The sequence below is a fragment of the Diprion similis genome, chromosome 14, assembly GCF_021155765.1.
Source record: "Diprion similis isolate iyDipSimi1 chromosome 14, iyDipSimi1.1, whole genome shotgun sequence".
Classification (NCBI taxonomy): domain Eukaryota; kingdom Metazoa; phylum Arthropoda; class Insecta; order Hymenoptera; family Diprionidae; genus Diprion; species Diprion similis.
In genome coordinates this window covers 5058330-5077209 of record NC_060118.1, presented here as the reverse complement: position 1 = coordinate 5077209, position 18880 = coordinate 5058330, and the positions used below count along the sequence as shown (strand labels likewise).

At 34.6% G+C, this 18880-nt stretch overlaps 4 protein-coding genes across 12 annotated transcripts in view; 2 read left to right on the top strand and 2 right to left on the bottom strand.

Moving 5' to 3' along the window:
- LOC124414780 (CREB-regulated transcription coactivator 1-like) overlaps window positions 1-738 on the bottom strand; it is a 55462-nt gene extending 54724 nt beyond the window's left edge. For all 9 annotated transcript variants that reach the window (XM_046895844.1, XM_046895845.1, XM_046895851.1 and 6 more), the window contains exon 1: window positions 494-738. In XM_046895844.1, coding sequence (XP_046751800.1) covers window positions 494-607 — 114 coding nt within the window. In that variant the 5' untranslated portion in view covers window positions 608-738. The remainder of the gene's footprint in view (window positions 1-493) is intronic.
- Window positions 739-3470: 2732 nt separating this feature from the next.
- Window positions 3471-6503, top strand: LOC124414842 (mucosa-associated lymphoid tissue lymphoma translocation protein 1-like). Its single transcript, XM_046895936.1, has 9 exons — window positions 3471-3691; window positions 3867-4021; window positions 4211-4391; window positions 4554-4815; window positions 4909-5004; window positions 5468-5693; window positions 5760-5943; window positions 6054-6259; window positions 6348-6503. Exons 1-9 carry the CDS (start codon window positions 3543-3545, stop codon window positions 6476-6478), a joined length of 1590 nt encoding a protein of 529 aa, XP_046751892.1. The 5' UTR covers window positions 3471-3542; the 3' UTR covers window positions 6479-6503.
- A 707-nt stretch (window positions 6504-7210) lies between these two features.
- Window positions 7211-9589, bottom strand: LOC124414931 (m-AAA protease-interacting protein 1, mitochondrial-like). The gene is made up of 3 exons (XM_046896121.1): window positions 9123-9589; window positions 8790-8979; window positions 7211-7687 (listed from the first exon to the last, which is right to left on the bottom strand). Exons 1-3 carry the CDS (start codon window positions 9471-9473, stop codon window positions 7425-7427), a joined length of 804 nt encoding a protein of 267 aa, XP_046752077.1. The 5' UTR covers window positions 9474-9589; the 3' UTR covers window positions 7211-7424.
- Window positions 9590-12308: 2719 nt separating this feature from the next.
- On the top strand, window positions 12309-17584 carry LOC124414940 (cAMP-regulated phosphoprotein 19). Its single transcript, XM_046896132.1, has 3 exons — window positions 12309-12706; window positions 12856-12975; window positions 16243-17584. The coding sequence occupies exons 1-3, from the start codon at window positions 12653-12655 to the stop codon at window positions 16411-16413; spliced, it is 345 nt and encodes a 114-aa protein (XP_046752088.1). The 5' UTR covers window positions 12309-12652; the 3' UTR covers window positions 16414-17584.
- The last annotated feature ends 1296 nt before the right edge of the window (window positions 17585-18880 follow it).

Below are 18880 nucleotides of genomic sequence, written 5' to 3'. Positions count from 1 at the left end.
TGTGAAAATGAAAACTGATGTAAACAGAATATGAAAAACAAAATAATAATTGTTCCAATAATAATACAGGAAAGTAACGCGGAGTCAGACAAGCGACGGATGGCCGTGTAATAACGAAGATTCGATGGCAACGGTAGGTATTTGTCTGATTCTTTTCTCATTCTTTATTTCTCATCGTGACAATGAAACAACTATTGGAGCCTCTTGACAATGAGGCGCGGAAAGAAAAATCCAAGCAGCAATCGTCGAACATTGGTTACATTCGTTGCGGAATGGTATGAGGCGGCTCGGACCGTGCGTGAACATGAGTGAAAAGTATGTATGGATACGATACGTCTATAGATATCGTGTGGCTGCGGCGCGCTCGCTGCATATAACACGCACCAACCAATACTATAGAGGAGGTGTAAGAGGTTCGTTGTTTACGTTTTAATGTCCGGGTTAGAGGAAACACGGCAGACGTGTCCGAGTGAAAATAAAAGAAATCTCTTACTCTGCTCGTGACGTCGGAAACCTCTCGCATGATTGCCTCGAACGCGGCAGTTTCCTCCGCCTGTTTCTGATTCAAAAGAGCTATCTTTTCACTGAATTTCCGAGGGTTCGCCATGATGGCTCGGCACTGGATTTTTGACTTGCAACTATATTATTCCCACGTTTGTTATACCGACCGCACCAATGAAAATGTTAAAAAATGAACGTCACTGCCTTCTAGATGGCCACACGAAGAACTGATCAACCTCCCTATTCCGGTGTGCTGATTCTCTCCACCGCACGTCGCTGCCAGTTGCTGTTGGCTTTTGCCTCAGCTTTTAGTACCACGCAGATGTCGCTTCACGAGGTTCCTAGTAGTTTTCACTAGAATCCCTAGGGACTCGGTAACGTACATAAGTGGTTAGCCGTTCAAATCTACGTTTCAAGCGATATGTTAATCTTAAACTCATGCGCGTAGACCAAATCGCATGCGATTCGGTTTTGGTATTCACCAATGTCACGCAGTCGCGTACATTGTTCACGCACAGAATTCTAATAGAAATCTAATGGAATTCTAATAGAAATCTGTGCGTTCTCGTGCGATCATTTTGAACGCGATGAGCCAGCAACGTTGCTGTGTGGGAGAATCTTGCAACAGCCAATCATTGCTCAGCTTACAAGAGTAATTCAAAAAACACCATCACAATGAGTGTTCTGCGGTTCTTCCCAACAATGCTTCGAGAGGAAGCGTCATATGCATCAAAAGCATCTAATCGTAAGGATCGTAACCATTATCAAAAGCACGATAAAAAATTAAATTTTATTAAATTAACCGTGTGAAAAATGTCAGCAATTGTGAAGAAAAGATGCGGATATATGTATAACGAAAAACCAAGACACCTTACTCTTCGGTAAGTGTCTGAATATGAAAATAAACATTGCTTGAATGATTCAAGACGCGGTACAATGCTTCGGGCAATATGTATATCTACTTCATCATTGTGTTAGTAATCCGATCATTACCACGTCCATGATGAAGTTTTTTCGAGGAAATAGGTAATTATACTATTGAATTGCAGTCTTTAATGTTAATGCAATACACCACTACAATTAAAAGAAGAGGTTGAAATTAATTTTAGTTGAATAATATTATTCATTTATATACAACTGTTCTATTTGATACAAAAGATACTCGAAATTTATCGCATACGATTTATAGTATTACACGGTCTTACCCAGGTTCGTAATGTTGACATCTGTGTCGAAGGAAATCGTATGAAACTATGTCCGAACTTTTGCATGTGGCACGAATCGAAAGATTATCGTGATAATTTGTTTATGTGTTTGCTTGTTTCACAATAAATCGAAACTAAAAGTGGAGTGGTGAATTTCGGCAACCAATTCTTGAATATGATCTGACGCGTATTGTTTCAAGAATCCACTGGGAATTGCGATGTGAATCACTTGCACATAGTTTGCACAACCAACACGCATTGCCACTTATTAAGAAGTAATAAAAATGACGCTACAAATTAGTATTTTTCGTTACTCTTATTTCGTCATTAAATTCACGAGTTTGATCTGCTGCTTCTCGACCCTTCGCTACCCAGCGAGTACGTGTCATTTTTCCCAGTTTTCTTGGTAACTGTAAAGAAGCGAATGACAAAATTGATATTCAATCGAAACTAAATCGACGAGCATTCAGAAGCAAGTGTCACGTTTACCGAATTGACATTTTTTATTTTCAGATACGATTTTGAATTCGCCGTTCGTCTACATTGCATACAGATCTTATGGTTTTGTTTTTTTTTTTTGTTTACTCGACAATTAGGCAGGAGCAAACGTTCAAATTATAAAAATGCTCATAAACAATCAAGGATCAATTAGAAGCAATTGTTAAACGGACCAAATTAGCTAAATTGACATTTTTCGTATCGCATACAATTTGATATTCGCCGTTGGTCGATCTAATCTCCAAATCACTGCCCCCTTTTTTCCCAGTTTTCTCGAAAACTATGAGGGAGCAAATCATGAAATTCACAAAGCAATTACTAGAGATGCGGGAGCAATTAGTAGCAATCATCAGATTTCCCATATCAGCATTTGTTTGAGCTACGTGTCAAATCGAATTTGACGACACTTCACATTGCGAAAACCCCTTTTTCGGGTTTTCCTGATTTATCCGAAAACCAGGATGAATCAGTTTACAATAATGATAGATCATTCGGAAGCAAATGAAGAACAATTCAAAACTCATCCTATTTCGTTGGAATAACCGTCGGTTTTTCCAAACATTCGTTTGAAATTGGCGCCATTTAGCTAGTGGTCGGGTAACCAAAGCGGTTTGTCGTTTTTCTCGAAAATCTAGCGAAACAAATAATAAAACCTACGAAGCAATTAAGACCAATTACACGGTACAAGAATTTTTCGGAAGTTCCATGATTTTTGAAAATCCACGAATCACCTAGCCGCTCCCGGAAATGCATTTTCGTTTTTTTCGAGTTTCTCGAAAACCGTGCGGGAGCAAATAATTAAAAATATGGAGCAATTTGGGAAAAATTTTTAAGAAATTTGAAGGTTGCAGGCCAACTTTACATATGGACCTCCATATTCTGAGCTTTACTACTCGGCGGGTAAGTAGGCCTGGATCCATAAGAAACCACGGTAGCAGCCCGGTAGCTTCTTTATCGACAGGAGCCTGTAACACGTTATCACATAAGCACACGTGGCCGTGTGGTATCATACATATATGTTATGTGTAGTATGCAAGCCACAATAGGAAATCCGCAGTAGTGGGGGACTTCCCAGAAGCAATGAGGAAAAGTACGAATATCCCTGGTCACTCTGCAACTGTTCAGTTCTCTTCGATTGAGAAATAGTCATTCGGAAGGAGACGAAGAAGGATAATCAGTCAGTTTATAGGATTTGAAAGTGAATTAAACGAGGGTCACCCGAAAAAAGTTATTTCGGATTACATAGCGTGTATACCAACGAATGACAGTGTGACGGAACTATCGAAATTCAAGTTGAAGCTTAAATTTGAATCCAGTCTTTCGTGCAATTGCCTAGCAATGTACGAAGAAGATCTTTCTTTAACAGAGTTAGACTACGACGTGTTTTTGGAATTGGAGCACGAATTAAATAAAGACTTTGCATGGAGAACAGTAGCAAAGTACTTGGTAGAAAATTCCTCAGCAAACAATCTATCATCTACATTTAGGTAAAAATAATAAAAATCAGATTATTATTATATAAAAAACACAACATCAACTATAGATTTGACTAAATATCTAATGTAAGAAATCACTTGGATAATTTCTAAGTATTATTATTTCTATATTTAAAATATATTCACTGCTACTATCATTGTTATCCCTAATAATTTCTTTGCTCAGCGATCGATGGATTCATAGGCTAGAAACAAACATTAGAGCATCGCCAGCAAAAACTTTATTAATGGACTTGGAAAATGGATTTCAAGTTGGACAATTATGTAAAATTCTTGAAGATTGCAAACTGAATGATGCACTGTATATTCTTCACGGACCGGGTAGATAACTTATTTGGTCTTTGGTAATATTTCAACTTAAGATTATACATAATTCATAAAACCGTAATAAACAAGGACATACTTACATTTTGAAAATGCAATTCCTCCAAAGTCATTCTCAAATTGCAAAACAGTGACTTTCTACCTCTTAATGTTTTGTTATATAAACGTCAAACATGTTTTCAATAGTTGACCTGGAAATCATTGAACAGCCAAATGCAAATGGACGATCATACAAACTTGCAATAGGTGACACATTAAAAATTGTCTGTAAAGCAAGCGGCTTGCCAGTCCCAAAATTCCAGTGGTTTCATGGAAACATTGAGTTGCAGAATGAGAAATCAAGCACTCTTAGCATACTTATAACTAAGTAAGTAAGCCATTATATAATACCGTTTGCATTTCTTTTTTATATTTTCTATGTTGGATCCATAGGTATTATAAAAGTAAAAAATTATTGAAAAATTCTAACAAAGCATCAAATGCTTTATCTTCAGCCGTTGAATAAAAGTTTTACCACTCATTCTTTCAGTTTTGATCAGGAAGGTGAATATCGGTGCAAAGTTGAACAATACACCAGGAACGGTATGCTTCTCCGAGAAAAATCTTCAGAACACGTCTCTCTTTCAATAAAACCCATTCCTCCAGAAATAACATTACATCCGTTATCTGCCGAAGTAAAGATAAATGAAGACCATACCCTGAGTTGTCAGGTAAAACCTGACCCAACTCTGAAGTATCAGTGGTATAAGGATAACGAGTTACTGAAGGAAAAGACGCAGAACACTTTACAGGTAAATTGAATACTTTTAAGCATTATAGAATAAAAATACCATATCGGTTAGTAGATGAACAAGTCCCATTTATTAATCGCATGAAATTTGCAGTTGATTAATTTTCAATCCCAAAATGAAGGAAAATATCGTTGTGTGGTATCAAATGGATGCGGTTTGTCAACTCCTACAGCATGGAGTACATTAACGGTGAGTAATGTTTATGCGTAGAAAGTTTATTTAAAGAAGCATTGATTAGTCTAAAAAATTATTAAAAATGCAGTTATCTAATAATTTTTTCAATGTTTTATAAACGATCGATCATGTTTATATGTAAATTCGACCTATTCTAACAATTTATCAGTCAATTCCGTTCACACTATAATAATCAGATGCTTCAAACAAATTCGGAACTTCCAGTAAAGATAGATTGAAATTCAATATATTTATTGTTAGAGAAAAAAGCAAAAAAGAAAACATATCATCTTGATTTCATGAAATGACTTATTTTTTTGGAGAAATCTTCTACTTGATCCCAGATTTTGAAACATTTAATTTCATAATAAGCTGGACACATAAGACTAAAGAGATTTAAAATAAAAAGCATAGCTCTGTCCATAACGCTGTGATACTAATATTGCCTTGGGCAAATTTGATTGATCTGTTGGAACAGGTACAGCACCCAACCGAGAAAGCTTTGTATAAAATTGCATTGCTCATCGGTAACTGCCAGTATGAAAGTCATAATAAATTGTATAAGCCTGTGGCTGACGTGGAAGAGATAAAAAAACAGCTGAAAAAAATAGACTTTCACGTTGAATGCCTACGGGATGCAACTTTAGCTGAGATGAAAGATGCCATCAAAAAATTCTCTAAAAAATTGAAAGAGGGTGTATATGGTAAGATTGGAAATTGACTATTGCCGGTATTTTGGTAATCATGAATTAATTTTCCATCGCATATAGGGTTTTTCATGTTTGCTGGTCATGGGTTTGAGTTGCATGAACCTTTCTTGATGCCTATTGATACCCCTGAATTATACCTCACGAAAGACGCTATTTCGAAAGATGAAATTTTGCAATGTGCACTTGCCCGCAACCCTGCACTCCTAGTTGTTGTACTCGATATGTGCCTGACAACACCAGACAAGTAAGGGCAGAAAATGAGCTTGTCTTGATACCCTTATTACTATCATCAATTATTAATTAGAATACGAATGGTAATCGGAGGTAATGATGTGGTGATTTAATAATTTCTAGAAAGTCAAACAAAGCTATTTATGACGAAAAACCTGAAATAATTAAATACAAATGCAATGATAATCTGCTAGTAGCATATTCTACGTGTAAGTATCATAAAAGCTTTGAATCAAAGAAAACACCCTTGGGAATTTATACGACAGAGTTGACGAAACACATTACTGAGAGGATACCAGTTAAAGTATTGTTTGATCGAGTTCGATCATGTAAGTAAAGTGTTACCTTCATTTTCATTGTATATTACGTTTCAGACTCTGCAAAATTTGAAGTCACGTTTTTTCCAATTTGTTACAGCTGTTCGTCAGTACAACCGTAAACAGACCAACGAGCAAATGCCAGCGGTGGAGTGCGTTTTGTCAAAACGATATTGTTTAACAGATCCAGTGATAACAACCCGTTTCCAACATGTGTTAAATCTAAAATAAGTAATATCTCCCTAATCGTTTCACTACGATTTTGTTGAATGCAAACATTTTTACCAGGATGGTCCAAAATCAATAGTTGTAAAGCAAAGCACAAAAGTTTTTCAGTTTTCCACTATCTTATACTACTTTTTTAAATTTAACAAGCGGGAAAATAAAAATTTTTGTCTTTGCAAATAGCTCAAGGATAGCTGTACAGATTTTACTCTAAATCTAATTAGTTTCAAATAAAATGAAGCCAAACTAAGGAGTCCTATTCAGAATCAGGACAATCGTATAAAAAATTATGAACAAATTCAAGAATGATGCGGGAAGATCATTTGTCGAGTTCGCATAGAATACCTTGTATACAATTTATCAAATATTCTCATTAACTTGACTTAGTTTTGGAAAAATTCACAGTGTTCACAGAAACTAGGAAATAGTTCAAATAAAGTATGCATAATGGAGCTCAAAGTAACTTTAAATTCCTCCAAATCTATGCCCTCATGATATTTTCTTATACAGTTTCACGTATTCAAGAGCAATGTGATAGCAATAATTAGAAGATCGTTGTTACAATATTTATTCTATACACTTGATCTTGAGCTTAATTTTAATTAAACTTGAATTACGCTTCTTTTATAGACAATCTTATCACGTTGTACCCATCCTGACCAGCATTGTGCTGTAATTGTATGTTTCTAAAATACACATCAAAGTGTATTCAAATTTGGTGACGAAAGAGCAATCTTATACTTGAAAATATATTTATTGACATGACAATGAGATTAAAATAACTTACTTCAGTTATCACAGCGTAAGTAATTATTATGTCTATGTTGAAAATACCATTTGAACAAATCGATGACTGCAAATATGACTGTTTCAAGTAGCATTTCCAATCTTATAAACAGTTCTTGATAACTTCACTACTGTTATACAACTATTAAACATTTATATATACCATTCATTTCATCACATCACACAGTCTGAAGTGATTCACTAGATCAATAAGCCATGAACTATTCGTATGGCCGTAGTTTCTGACAAATCTGTAGTTACAATAAAAAGCGTGCTGTGATAAATCTTGATCAAGCCGTGCTTCGAACACGCGTTGTAGTCGTTCCATCGGGGATGTTATTTCCGCATTTTCATTAGGTTTTGGTGAATTTTTCAAATTTCGCAAAAAATGGTACAGCATCAGTATTTCGACAGTTTTTGATGATTCATCTGTAAGCAGTTGAGTCCACAATAAGTAACAATAAGATTGTTAATATTTCTTTCGAATTTGTAGATATATTGGGTGTATAGTCCAGTTGGGAAACTCGACACGAATAACAATGTTGTGATAGAAGCTTATGAAATGTAACTGAAGTAAATAGTTGAATTTAAATGAAAAGATAGTCCCTTCATATAGCATGACATGGAAAAAGAATAGTTTTATTTGCAAACTTATGAGGAATTATGCTAATTATCGAAACCTCTGAACACCAATAAATAGATTTCGCTGTAATTCAGATAGTAACTGCAAATTTGCCACAGTAACAACTGAAGTATCGAAGATTTTATCATGAGCAAGAACTTCTTTTGTGATGGATATCTTTTGACCTTTTCGCCTACAGTATTGTGTAAGAGCTGTGATATGTAGATCGGGATGAATATCAGAATCACGGGTGAGAGCATAGTATGTCGCATATGCATTTACATGTCATGAGAGATGTGCAATTGGGACAACTTCGAACGCTCAGCAAAACCATGAAACGCCTCAATGTATAACCAATCTTGATGTTGATTATGGCACGTGCTGTTGGAACTTGAACTATAGGGCAAGGGGTCTACAACTTGAAAGTAATACACGAAGCGAAATTTATTATGGACCATCAAAATATACGATAGCGTCTACTTTTTGGTATTGAGGAGTGAAATTGCTGTCAGCGTGACTTCCCAATTCATGAAAGTTAGTCAGTTCGATGGATTTGATGAAAAATTTATGAACTTTCAAAATTATAGATCTAAAGCATCTAAAAAATAATTAAATAAAGTGATTTCTCCAAAGTTGTCATTAGCTGGACTTTCATAACTAATATAATTGAATGAACTCGTACAATTTTTATAACTTTTGAAATATTATTTCAAACAAATTTGAATATAAAATTCATTGCACTTAAGTGATAAATATAGATCAAGTTCGACAAAATGTAAAATATCGAAGCGTGAAGAATATTGCTTTCTTCTGATCAGAGAATGGCGATAAAAGCTTTGTGAAATCTACTCAAAGTTATTCCGAATTCACAAAGAAATTATGTGACTAGAATTGGCTATTAATCCTCACCATTCCGGATATTAATGTTCGCAGGAAGAAATAATACAAGTTCTTTACTATCCATGGCAATCTCTGCTTTTTGTTCATCGCTCATTCGGGATATATTGCCTTTTAGAATCTCTATTGCGTCCGGGGCAACGAGATCTTCCAAACTCTCATAATCTTCTCTAGACAAAGCGTTTGATACAGTGAGTACAGCCTGGAACAATGGATAATCTGCACGAGGGAGTATTGCTTAGAATAAACTATGGAGATGAATGAAAATGAAAGTTACCGGAAAGGGGAAATTTCATAAATAAATGTAAGCTGGTAGTTTTGTTTTTGAAATAAATGAATACACACTTGTAGTGAACCTTTCGTGAATTCCTCAAAGTCAAATTCTGGGTCTATTTTAGGAATACCGTATTTATAGGCTAGATGGCATTTACCCATTTCAAAGAATGGCACATTAGGTTTTCTAGGAAAGTCCATAAGCGGAATATAGGGCCTAGGATTTTCATTTTGATCAGTGCTGAAATAACGACGCATTGACAGTGTTCGACAAGGTAAAATCGAATTCAGGGCGAATTTTCTGTTACACTTCGCAAGGTCGGTATTATTATTGTTCATTTTGATAAATGCGGTGACGACATTCAACCTGCGATAATTTGTGTACATAATGTATCTACTACGACAATACAATGCCGATGACATCCTTGGGTGTTTTAAACTTTGTATATTTTTTAACGAGGAACCAATTCCATGAAGCGCAAAAAACTTAACCTCCCAAAATCAGTTGTATGCACGCATGTATGCATGTAAGATTTCTATTCTAGGTACGCATGTGCCCATGTATGTATGCATGCATGATGGATGCCCGGATGCCTGGCACCATGGCATGGTGTGAGAAAACAAGGTGTGTTCTTGCCATAGACTTATAAGATAGATCGAGCGCTTCTATAAGAGGCACTGACGCCTACATATGAAGGACAGAGATATCCGGGAGTACTGCTCTCTCTTTTCAATCGGAGTCATGGTGGAAGGCCAAAGAGTATAATGTGTACCAGCGACACCAGAATACCCTAGATCGGTGTGGATTAATTGTTGTGACGTTAAATTTGCGTAGGAAAAATTGAGCGGGATTTCAAATAGCTCACACTACAACTCTCCATGATGGTATTACCGAGCAGGGTAGTGTTCGCCAGAAAAATAATTTCCTTACAATATAGGGATTTCTTCATCCAGCTGGTACACACCTTACTTGAAGGCTTTGACCTTGAAAAAAGGGCCGCGTTGTAGATGTTCTAGGTATTCCATGTATACTTCCATCACGCCAGCGGGACGACACAAGTTTCCCTTTCCACTTTTCTGAGATTAAATGTTAAAAAGAAAATTGAATAGTAAGAATGTCCCTGGACACTATAGGGATACAACAGCTAATGACGCTTTCGCTCAGACTCAGGTCACCAAAGACGTTACAGACTCCAAAGGGCCGCAGATTCTTTTTTGTCTGCTGCACGTGAAAATGCAGTCTTACACTATATTTTCAAAATCATTATTTGCTGACGTCTCACACTTGGTGATTTCGGTGGATTGACCAATCAGAGCATGCTGCATTCAGCTGTTTGTTGCACGTCAAATCTTAATAGCGTTTTCCACTGAGGAACTCGGTGCATATTTTTACACGCGAGTAAGTGAGACAGAAGTACACTGAGTTTATCTGTGTCTCAGTTGCTCTAATGTGAAAAACTGGAGTCAGTGCGCACTCGGTGCACCAGTGGAAAACGCTATTAGCGTTAGTGTCCTATACCAAAGCATTGACTGTCACCCCGGCACGGCACTCAGTGCATACCACTGATCTCTTTTATAATATACAGATATACTCTATTAAGCAATATTTAATTTACGAAAGCAGTTAATACACCTTTATGTTTGCCATGACCAAATATAATTGATTGATGCCATTATGTCAAGAAATGCGGAAAACCGCACCGGGTCTCAATGTTCAATTGTATTTTCTTTTGTCGGTCACTGCTACCGCTCTGAGACCAACCGCTGACAAGCGGCCCGTTGAATGATTAAAAATCGACTTATGAGAGAAGCAGGTGGACACCTCTAATTGTAGGTAATCGGCTATTTTACCTGAACAGGGAAAAGAATCTAAGTTTTCATGCAAAAGATTTCATCGGATTCACACACGGATATTGCACTGCTTAATAATTGCTCTGGCCCGAGCGTTCTACATATGTATGTTGGTACGTGTGTGTGTGCCTGCGCATTGCGAAGCCTTGGGAAAAGGCGTCATAGACAGCGTGGTGTATGTTTAATCAGAGACAATTAGGATCGCATGTGGCCTCCAGGCACAATTTCTTTTTTTTCTATTCTAGTATTCGTTATAAATAAAAGACATAAAAGCTGTCACTTATCATGAAATGATTAATGTTGTTGCATAAACTAAAATTATTGTAAAAAGAGTCTCGTTTTTTATTTACACCGCAAGTAACGTGTATCGTTACGTGTATCACTGATCAAGCTTTTTCCCATCTTTTACTTTCTGCCTGTTTTGGTTACTTTTCGATGGTACAAAGCATCCGATTTAATTCCGTAATGCCAAGGTCGTTACAGTGGTGTCAGAAGTGGGATATCGCAATAACTGACTACAAGTGGAAAGTCAATCGTTAAAAAAATAGAAGTTATTTATTGGAAAATGATGTTTTGTGTCGCGTATTTATGGATTTTTAAAAAATCAATTAATACTTTTCACTATGAAACCTGACGTGATATGGCAATTCTATTTATAAACCTCAATTGACTTCAAAGTGAGGAATCATAATTACATACTGTAAGCCCAGTGAAAAAAAGTATTTAATTTAATTGTTGCATAGTTAGCCCAAGTGACTAGGGACTTTTCCATATTCGTGGTGTCCTTGCTTGCGTTCAACGAAAGCAGCGATAAAAATATTGCGAGAGAAATGCTTGCTATTAAACCGTGACTAATGTTGTTCGTGTGTGAAACCATTGTAAACTTTTCTAGAATAGGGACCTAATAACGAAAAATTCACTCCCTTTTAATGCTGTACGAGTAGACGTTTGAGAATAGCGAAGTTTGTCCTCGATCTATAGTGCCACTTTCCTTTTACGTCAATTTTCTGACAAAACACCACACTAATAATTTCATAGGTATTTTCATCGACCCATTCCGTTAGATCCGACCAATGAAATCACCTAGTGTCGATTTGTGTCAGAAAACTGATATAAAAGAAAAGTGCCCGCGATCTTTATTTTTCATGGCGAGAGGGTTTGACGATCCAGTTGACTGGTTGATTGCTTAATATTGAATTGAGAAAATCATTTTTCATATTTTAGCTCCTCAAAATATCGGTTGGATATACTTGTTTGACACATCTCATAAACTAGATCAACCAATCGGCTGGATGGTTCCAAAAGACATGTCCTAAGCTCTTTTCATTGATTGGTTGCTTTCTTAAATGACCTGCATGAAATCGATGCGTTGTAAATATGGCCTTATGCAGGCAAATAAAATATAAAAACCGTACTATTAGCCAGTGGTTCCGAACTGGTAACCGACTTCTGAATTTGTTGATCTATTGGCCTTTTTAAATAGATCGGAGGTTTGTTCGAGAGTCAAAGCGTGGCTTGTATCGTTGAATTGAGGTGACAAAAGCTAAGATTTGATCCGAAAATAACCGAATATTAACCGACTCTCGACTGTTCGTAACCTCGCAATACTGGAGTCGGAAAGCTGGTTGAAGTAACTACACAGGTTTGGTTCTTCTTTTTGATATTACGGAACATATTTCGCAAAGTATTATTTTTCATCTCCTCGTTAATACATAAAATATACGTAAACATACATAAACAAACAATCGAGGATGTGCGACAATCAGAAAGAGGAACAAACAGACGAAACAACTCAACCAATCGAGGTAAGTTCGTCTTCACTCTTAACACAATTTGTACACAGATACATTATATATATAGTATAATATGTATTGATGTTAATCGCTGTACCGTTAACTTTTACCATTCTGTAGATGCATAGGTATATGTAATTAACACTTTATTCTTGTTGCAGTTGTCGTCAAATGACATTGAAAAATTAGAAGAAGCCAAGCTTAGGGCCAAATTCCCAAATGCTGGCGGACATCCCATAAGCGGTCATTCTGCGTTTCTTCAGAAAAGATTGGCCAAAGGAGTGAGTATAACCACAAAATGACCGAGATTCTAAGCTTCATTCCAATGAAAGATACTTGTCTAGACTTCCTAGTTTGAGCCATCTGACACACAGTCTTTGCCTCAAAGTAGAGAAATGTATAAAACCCCCAAAGAGAATCACAGATAATTTTTGTAAATAGATCTTTAAACCCAATCAACCGTGATTATTTAATTACATAGCTCCAATAGTTGAGTCTAATTTTAAGCGGGAATAGATTGGATTATCCTATTCAAATATACCAAAGTATAATATACTTGGGATATTTTTAGTGGCGTTCTATGTGGGTTTTATTCTTGCTATATCATAGCCAAAACCACCTTCCTGTTCAATCTAATGATTGTTCTAATAGAGGCTGTTAGCCATTAAAAATTGAACGGAATTAGCGAACCTTCTTAACAATCACTTATTGTGATAGGAAGTAATTAACTCTACCAAATTGTTATCTATTCTTATTGCTCTTATCTTACTGTATTTCGTCATATTCTCAGATTTGACTTTGAACAATAAGGTTGCCAGAAATGCTAACGAAAGTAGAGAGGTTCAAGCATTATATGTTAATTTAGATTTGCTCCAAGTGAACTAAATTATCAAGAGATTTGTAAAGCTATAAATGTTGATTGTTCCATCACAGAGATATAATTAATACACCCTCTCATTCCTAGTATCTATTTCGAAAAGTATACATCAGAATCTAGAAATCATAGGAACGCTTGCACAAGTATTAAATTTTGTAATAGATGTGTTCATACATGGAACAAGTTTCGAGACAAGTGTACTATTTAGTTATAGCCCATTCATTCACTTTAATTTTACGCTCTGCATTCGTTTATGAAACTTGCAATTACACATTATTTTTCAAATAATCATATTGCAGATTTCAAAATTCAGCGTACAGTCAGTTGTATCCGCATAGTTGTTCAAACGTTTTCAATCCAGAATTTAATTTTTTACTTTTCACTTATATATTCTGTGCAAGATACGTTTACAATAAACTACTTTTTTTTTACTCAACATTTTACAATTATTGATTGCGGGTAGAATTAATCCAGGAGTTTTTAGAGCTGGGATTAACCAAACGTTTCTCAGAATAAAAGCGTTTCGTTCTTAAAAAGGTGATTATTAGCTTACCGTTTGTAAAAATCGTTTTTATACTGAAATGACCAGTTTGTTTACAAGAGCATCTAAGATATTTAAATTCAATAAATGTAAATTAAACATTTAGAGGAGTTTGGTCTATAACCTTGAAGTGGCTACAGAATTCCTGTGTGCTCACCAGCTTAGATATATTCAAATTTTAATGATGTGCACAGTAGACTGTTCTATGTGAAAAATAGTTTTCTAGGTTTACGTATCCATAGGTTGCAAGAAATCACATATTTTTATCAGACACTGTTTTCATGGCTTGTCAAGATTACGTAAAGTTATTTGCAGTAAAAAGTTTTTGAAGAATCTGTAAAAAAAATCATAATTCCATCGTGTAGGAGATAGACTAATTTTCTTGATTTGATTCCCGTAATCTAAATTTTTGATTAGTTCGTAACTGTATTTTTTGTTAATATCTCTTAGAGAAATGTTTCTTTGCCCAAAAAAGAGGTTTTTTTTTTTTTTTTTTTTTTATATGTAGTGATTTACAGCCAACCCACAGGTTTCTTTTTTGCATTAAATTTACGGACTGAAGTTCTATGTAGACCTAATTATTCTTAATGAATGTGAATAACCTTGCCTTAAATCTATGATCAATTTAATGTTACAGCATTTCACCAAAAAGACAAATCAGTTTCGTTATTTGAATCTTTGTTTGACTGAAACTAGTAACAATGCACATGCTTTTAATTTTTTATTTGTTACTTTTATTTGAAAAACAGTGCATACAACCATCATCTAAATGAGAAATACAGTTATCGAATTCATAATTTATTTATATGAATAGTTGTCTATTGAATTTCATTTAATCACAGGTGATGAATGTAATATATTAACCATTTGACTGTATTGATCTTCGATAAAAAATATCATCCTTAATTACGATGTGTAAAATCCAAGATTTTCCTGGAAAAAAAAATGTTTTTTCAATTTTATACTCTTTGTGTGTTAATTTTAATAGAATTTTCAAGTAGCCATGTATCTTCATTTTCTTCAGTTTCCGTAATTCGTGGCATCCTTTGAAATTTGTCAAGACTCCAACCATTTTTCTTTGATCTTTAAATTTTCCAAAATGTTTTACATAATTGGGTGACAATGCATCTTTAAATTTTTTCCATTGTTCTTCTCGTTACGCTGTTTGACGATGTATCAACATTACATTAAACAGAATAAAGTATAACTCTATTAGGTGTTTAATTGTATTTTGATTCAGTAGAGAAAAAAGAAGTAAGAAATAAAAAGCAGTAAACTGTTCATATGCTTAAAAAGTAAAGAAACTTCTTTGATGATTTCGTTGATCATATTCGTCGTTCGATATGTCAAACTCAAACAAATCCAACTAATCATAACTACGGAAAAGCGGCTTCAATGTAGTAATATTTCCAGATTCGATGTGATATGTTTTTTTCAGGAAGGTAATGCTGCTAGTTAGCTCAAAGTATTAAAAAGTATTGACGTATTCGATTGAAGATTTATTCAATAAAGTTTATCAAATTAACCAATCTCCTCCTCTTTGTGTGATTCTTTAAAATCTAGTTGAAATCCTACAAATCTTGTTATCCATAATCGTTGTTGAAACATTGAATCGTCACAAGAAAATCTTATAAGGACTTCTTCGATTTGAATCGCTTCGAATCATTTCTCATCAAGTCTCTTCAAGATATTATTGATTGCCTAGATTTACATTTCACGAATAGGAGTCAACCATTGGCGGAACGTTTAAGAATCATCAAATCCATAAAATTTGGTGGAAGACAAATCTTTCTACCCAACAATACAAAATTGGTTGTGTCAAAATTCCAAAAAACATGACTGTATTCTATTGCCAACTTTTCAACTCTTCACTTAATTAAAAAATTCCGTTATGTTTTTAAAATACTCGGAAAAACTCTGGAACTCTAAAAAACTCTCAGACTGTTGAGAAAAAAAGATTTCTTTCAGTTATGAAACAGACAGAGACAATTCAAACATTTCTAATCCCATTTAATATAGAAAAAGCTGTAAGATATCGAGTTGTTATCGATAAATAGATCATATAGTATATCGCTTACTCTCAATAGTTCCATAATTTACATTGCCGTACTAAAAGTGTAATTCTTTCAGCAAAAATTCTTTGATTCTGGGGACTATCAAATGGCGAAACAAAAGTCGACAGCAAAACCAAAACCCGCTGGTGTCCTGCCAACGGGAGATGCGATTCCAACACCGGAAACTGTGCCACAACGGAAAACATCGATAATTCAACAAAAATTCAATACATCTACTAGTTCGTAAGGCAAATTATTGCCGTGCTTGTAACTTAGCACTGAAAGGAGATTCTGTTTGTATAAAATCTAAACACGTTTCACCACAACAATCGCATGGTGATCAGTCATCCTCATCACACAGTCAAATGGACAATTGGATCCTGGCTGAGTATTTTTTCTGATTCGGTTTCTATTTGTCTCTTTGCTTATACAATTTTATTCCAAACTTTGAATGAAACTGCCAGTTCCTTATTTCTAGAATGACAAATATGGCAAACATTATTAGATATTATCACTTTGAGGACCCAAGAGGCAATAGTAAAGAAGCTTCGATTTTTTTTTTTTTTTTTTTTTTTTTTTTTATTGGCATCAGTTACATGAGAACGTTGGAAGAGAAAATTGATTCGTTATTTTACATAGCATTAATTATACAAAATTTGTATCAAAAATTGAATCGAAGTTGATTTGGAATCGTAAATGGGTATCATCTGCTGGTAAATGACGCAACGATATGATGATTATTTGCACACCGAATCAGATTACGGCGCAGCATGCATTTATTGAGTAACTATTGCGCATGTTGCAGCTCTGATTTTAATCTTGATCTGCATTTTGGATACCACTGTGATTTGCTAATGCTATTTTTCTATAAGAATTTCATTGTTACTTTGCATTTTATTTTATTTTATTTTTTTTCTCCTTTTTCAACATACACATGTATTATTATTATCAAGGTATTTATATCGATGAAGTTAATTTATCGAAACTTGATTATAATTTGTAACATAATAGTTGCACAACTACTAACTGTATCTAGTTATTAATATATATTATCATTATGTCACAGTTGTTTTATTCTTTTACTCAAATTATAATCCCTCATCGTTATTTTCCCAAATCTTTTTCAGAATATTAAAGTAATGTTCATATCATCCTTTGTTGTATCCATATATCTAGTTTTCTAATTGTTCTTTTATAAAAAAAAAACACGCATCTGCGCACACATAACTAGGAAAATGCAAGAATTTTACCAAAAATCAATCCAATTCGATATCGCGAGTTCTGACATAATTTTTTATAGTTGCCTGCAAAGTTGGAAGGAAAAAAAAAAAAACTCATGCGGAATCTACATTAGTTGAACCATTGAGACTTGAAATATACGAAGAGAATAAAAGAGCAGGTTTTACTCGAAACTGCAGGATAAGAGGGACACATCAGGTTTATTTGTAAAATATACTTTGTAAAATGCAGAATTTATTCTAGAAACAGTGAAAACCACTATGTACAGAGTGAAATCCGCTATATTTATAGTAAAAAATATAGTTGGTATGGGTATTTTTCATCAAAAACTGATGTGTTTCTCTTTTCCTGCAGTCAGCTCTTTTTCTTCTCTCCGTGTAACTGTTCAGTTGACCTATCGTCACCCAAATGGAGATGAATAACAGTAACTATATGTAGATAGTTTTCCACCTGTGACATCGAGACAAGTGAACTTGTTGCAGTAGATTTTTTTGGTGGTATATTATATTTTTTGTAAAATAGGCTCATCGTAAATGTTTTATCTGAATTTAGTATAAATATGAAAATAAAACTATAATTTGTAACCAACAGCATCATTTTATTATGAACGCTATTAACATATATATTTATATATATACACGACTTCCTTTGATTATCATCCAATTAACAAAAAAACATTTTGTCGCAAACGAACCAGAGGCACTTCGATCTCTTCAACTCACAACTTAATTATTGCACCTTTGTTATTGTCTCTTAAGTACCCCATTAAACTACAATTACTTAAATACGTTGCGAATAATAATTTGTACCAATCATTAGTTAGTACTGTTTTAATTTAATAACTAAGTTTATCCGATTAACAATTGATTTAGAAAGTGGAGTGAAAACATTTCCCTTCTAATAGTTACCGCGAAAATGATATGTAGGTCTGTTCTCATAAGTAGGTACATTCTGGTGTCATTTATTATGCTAGAATTAACTAAATAATGTACTTGAAAGATAAGGATTTCACTATCAAAATACATACAATTACAAACAAAAACACAAAACGCACCGCGGTATACTATTTTGTATAAGCAAAAACGCCGATCATATTACATCAGCTCAGTTTGTGATTCATTGCTGCCGATATCATGCGTAATAATGGAAGGGGGCTGCTACTCAAAAAATCTCGAGTTATAATCGTGATGTGTTAGCTGAATCAAGTTACAAATCTACTTATATCTCTCTACTGTGATGATTACGCTGAGTCTCGGTATGGTATTAATTAAGGCTGTGCATTGAATGAATCGATTGACAAAACAATTAACCGAAGTCTACGATTAAACGATCAATCGTGCAACCCTTGTATAAATCACTGAAAAAAGATATATGTTTAATTCTTGAGCAATGACTATTGATTTGTTTTGTTTTTGTTGTTTCGTATAAAAAGGCACTTGTATGCTTGCTCAAAAATTCTATTATATTCCTTACTT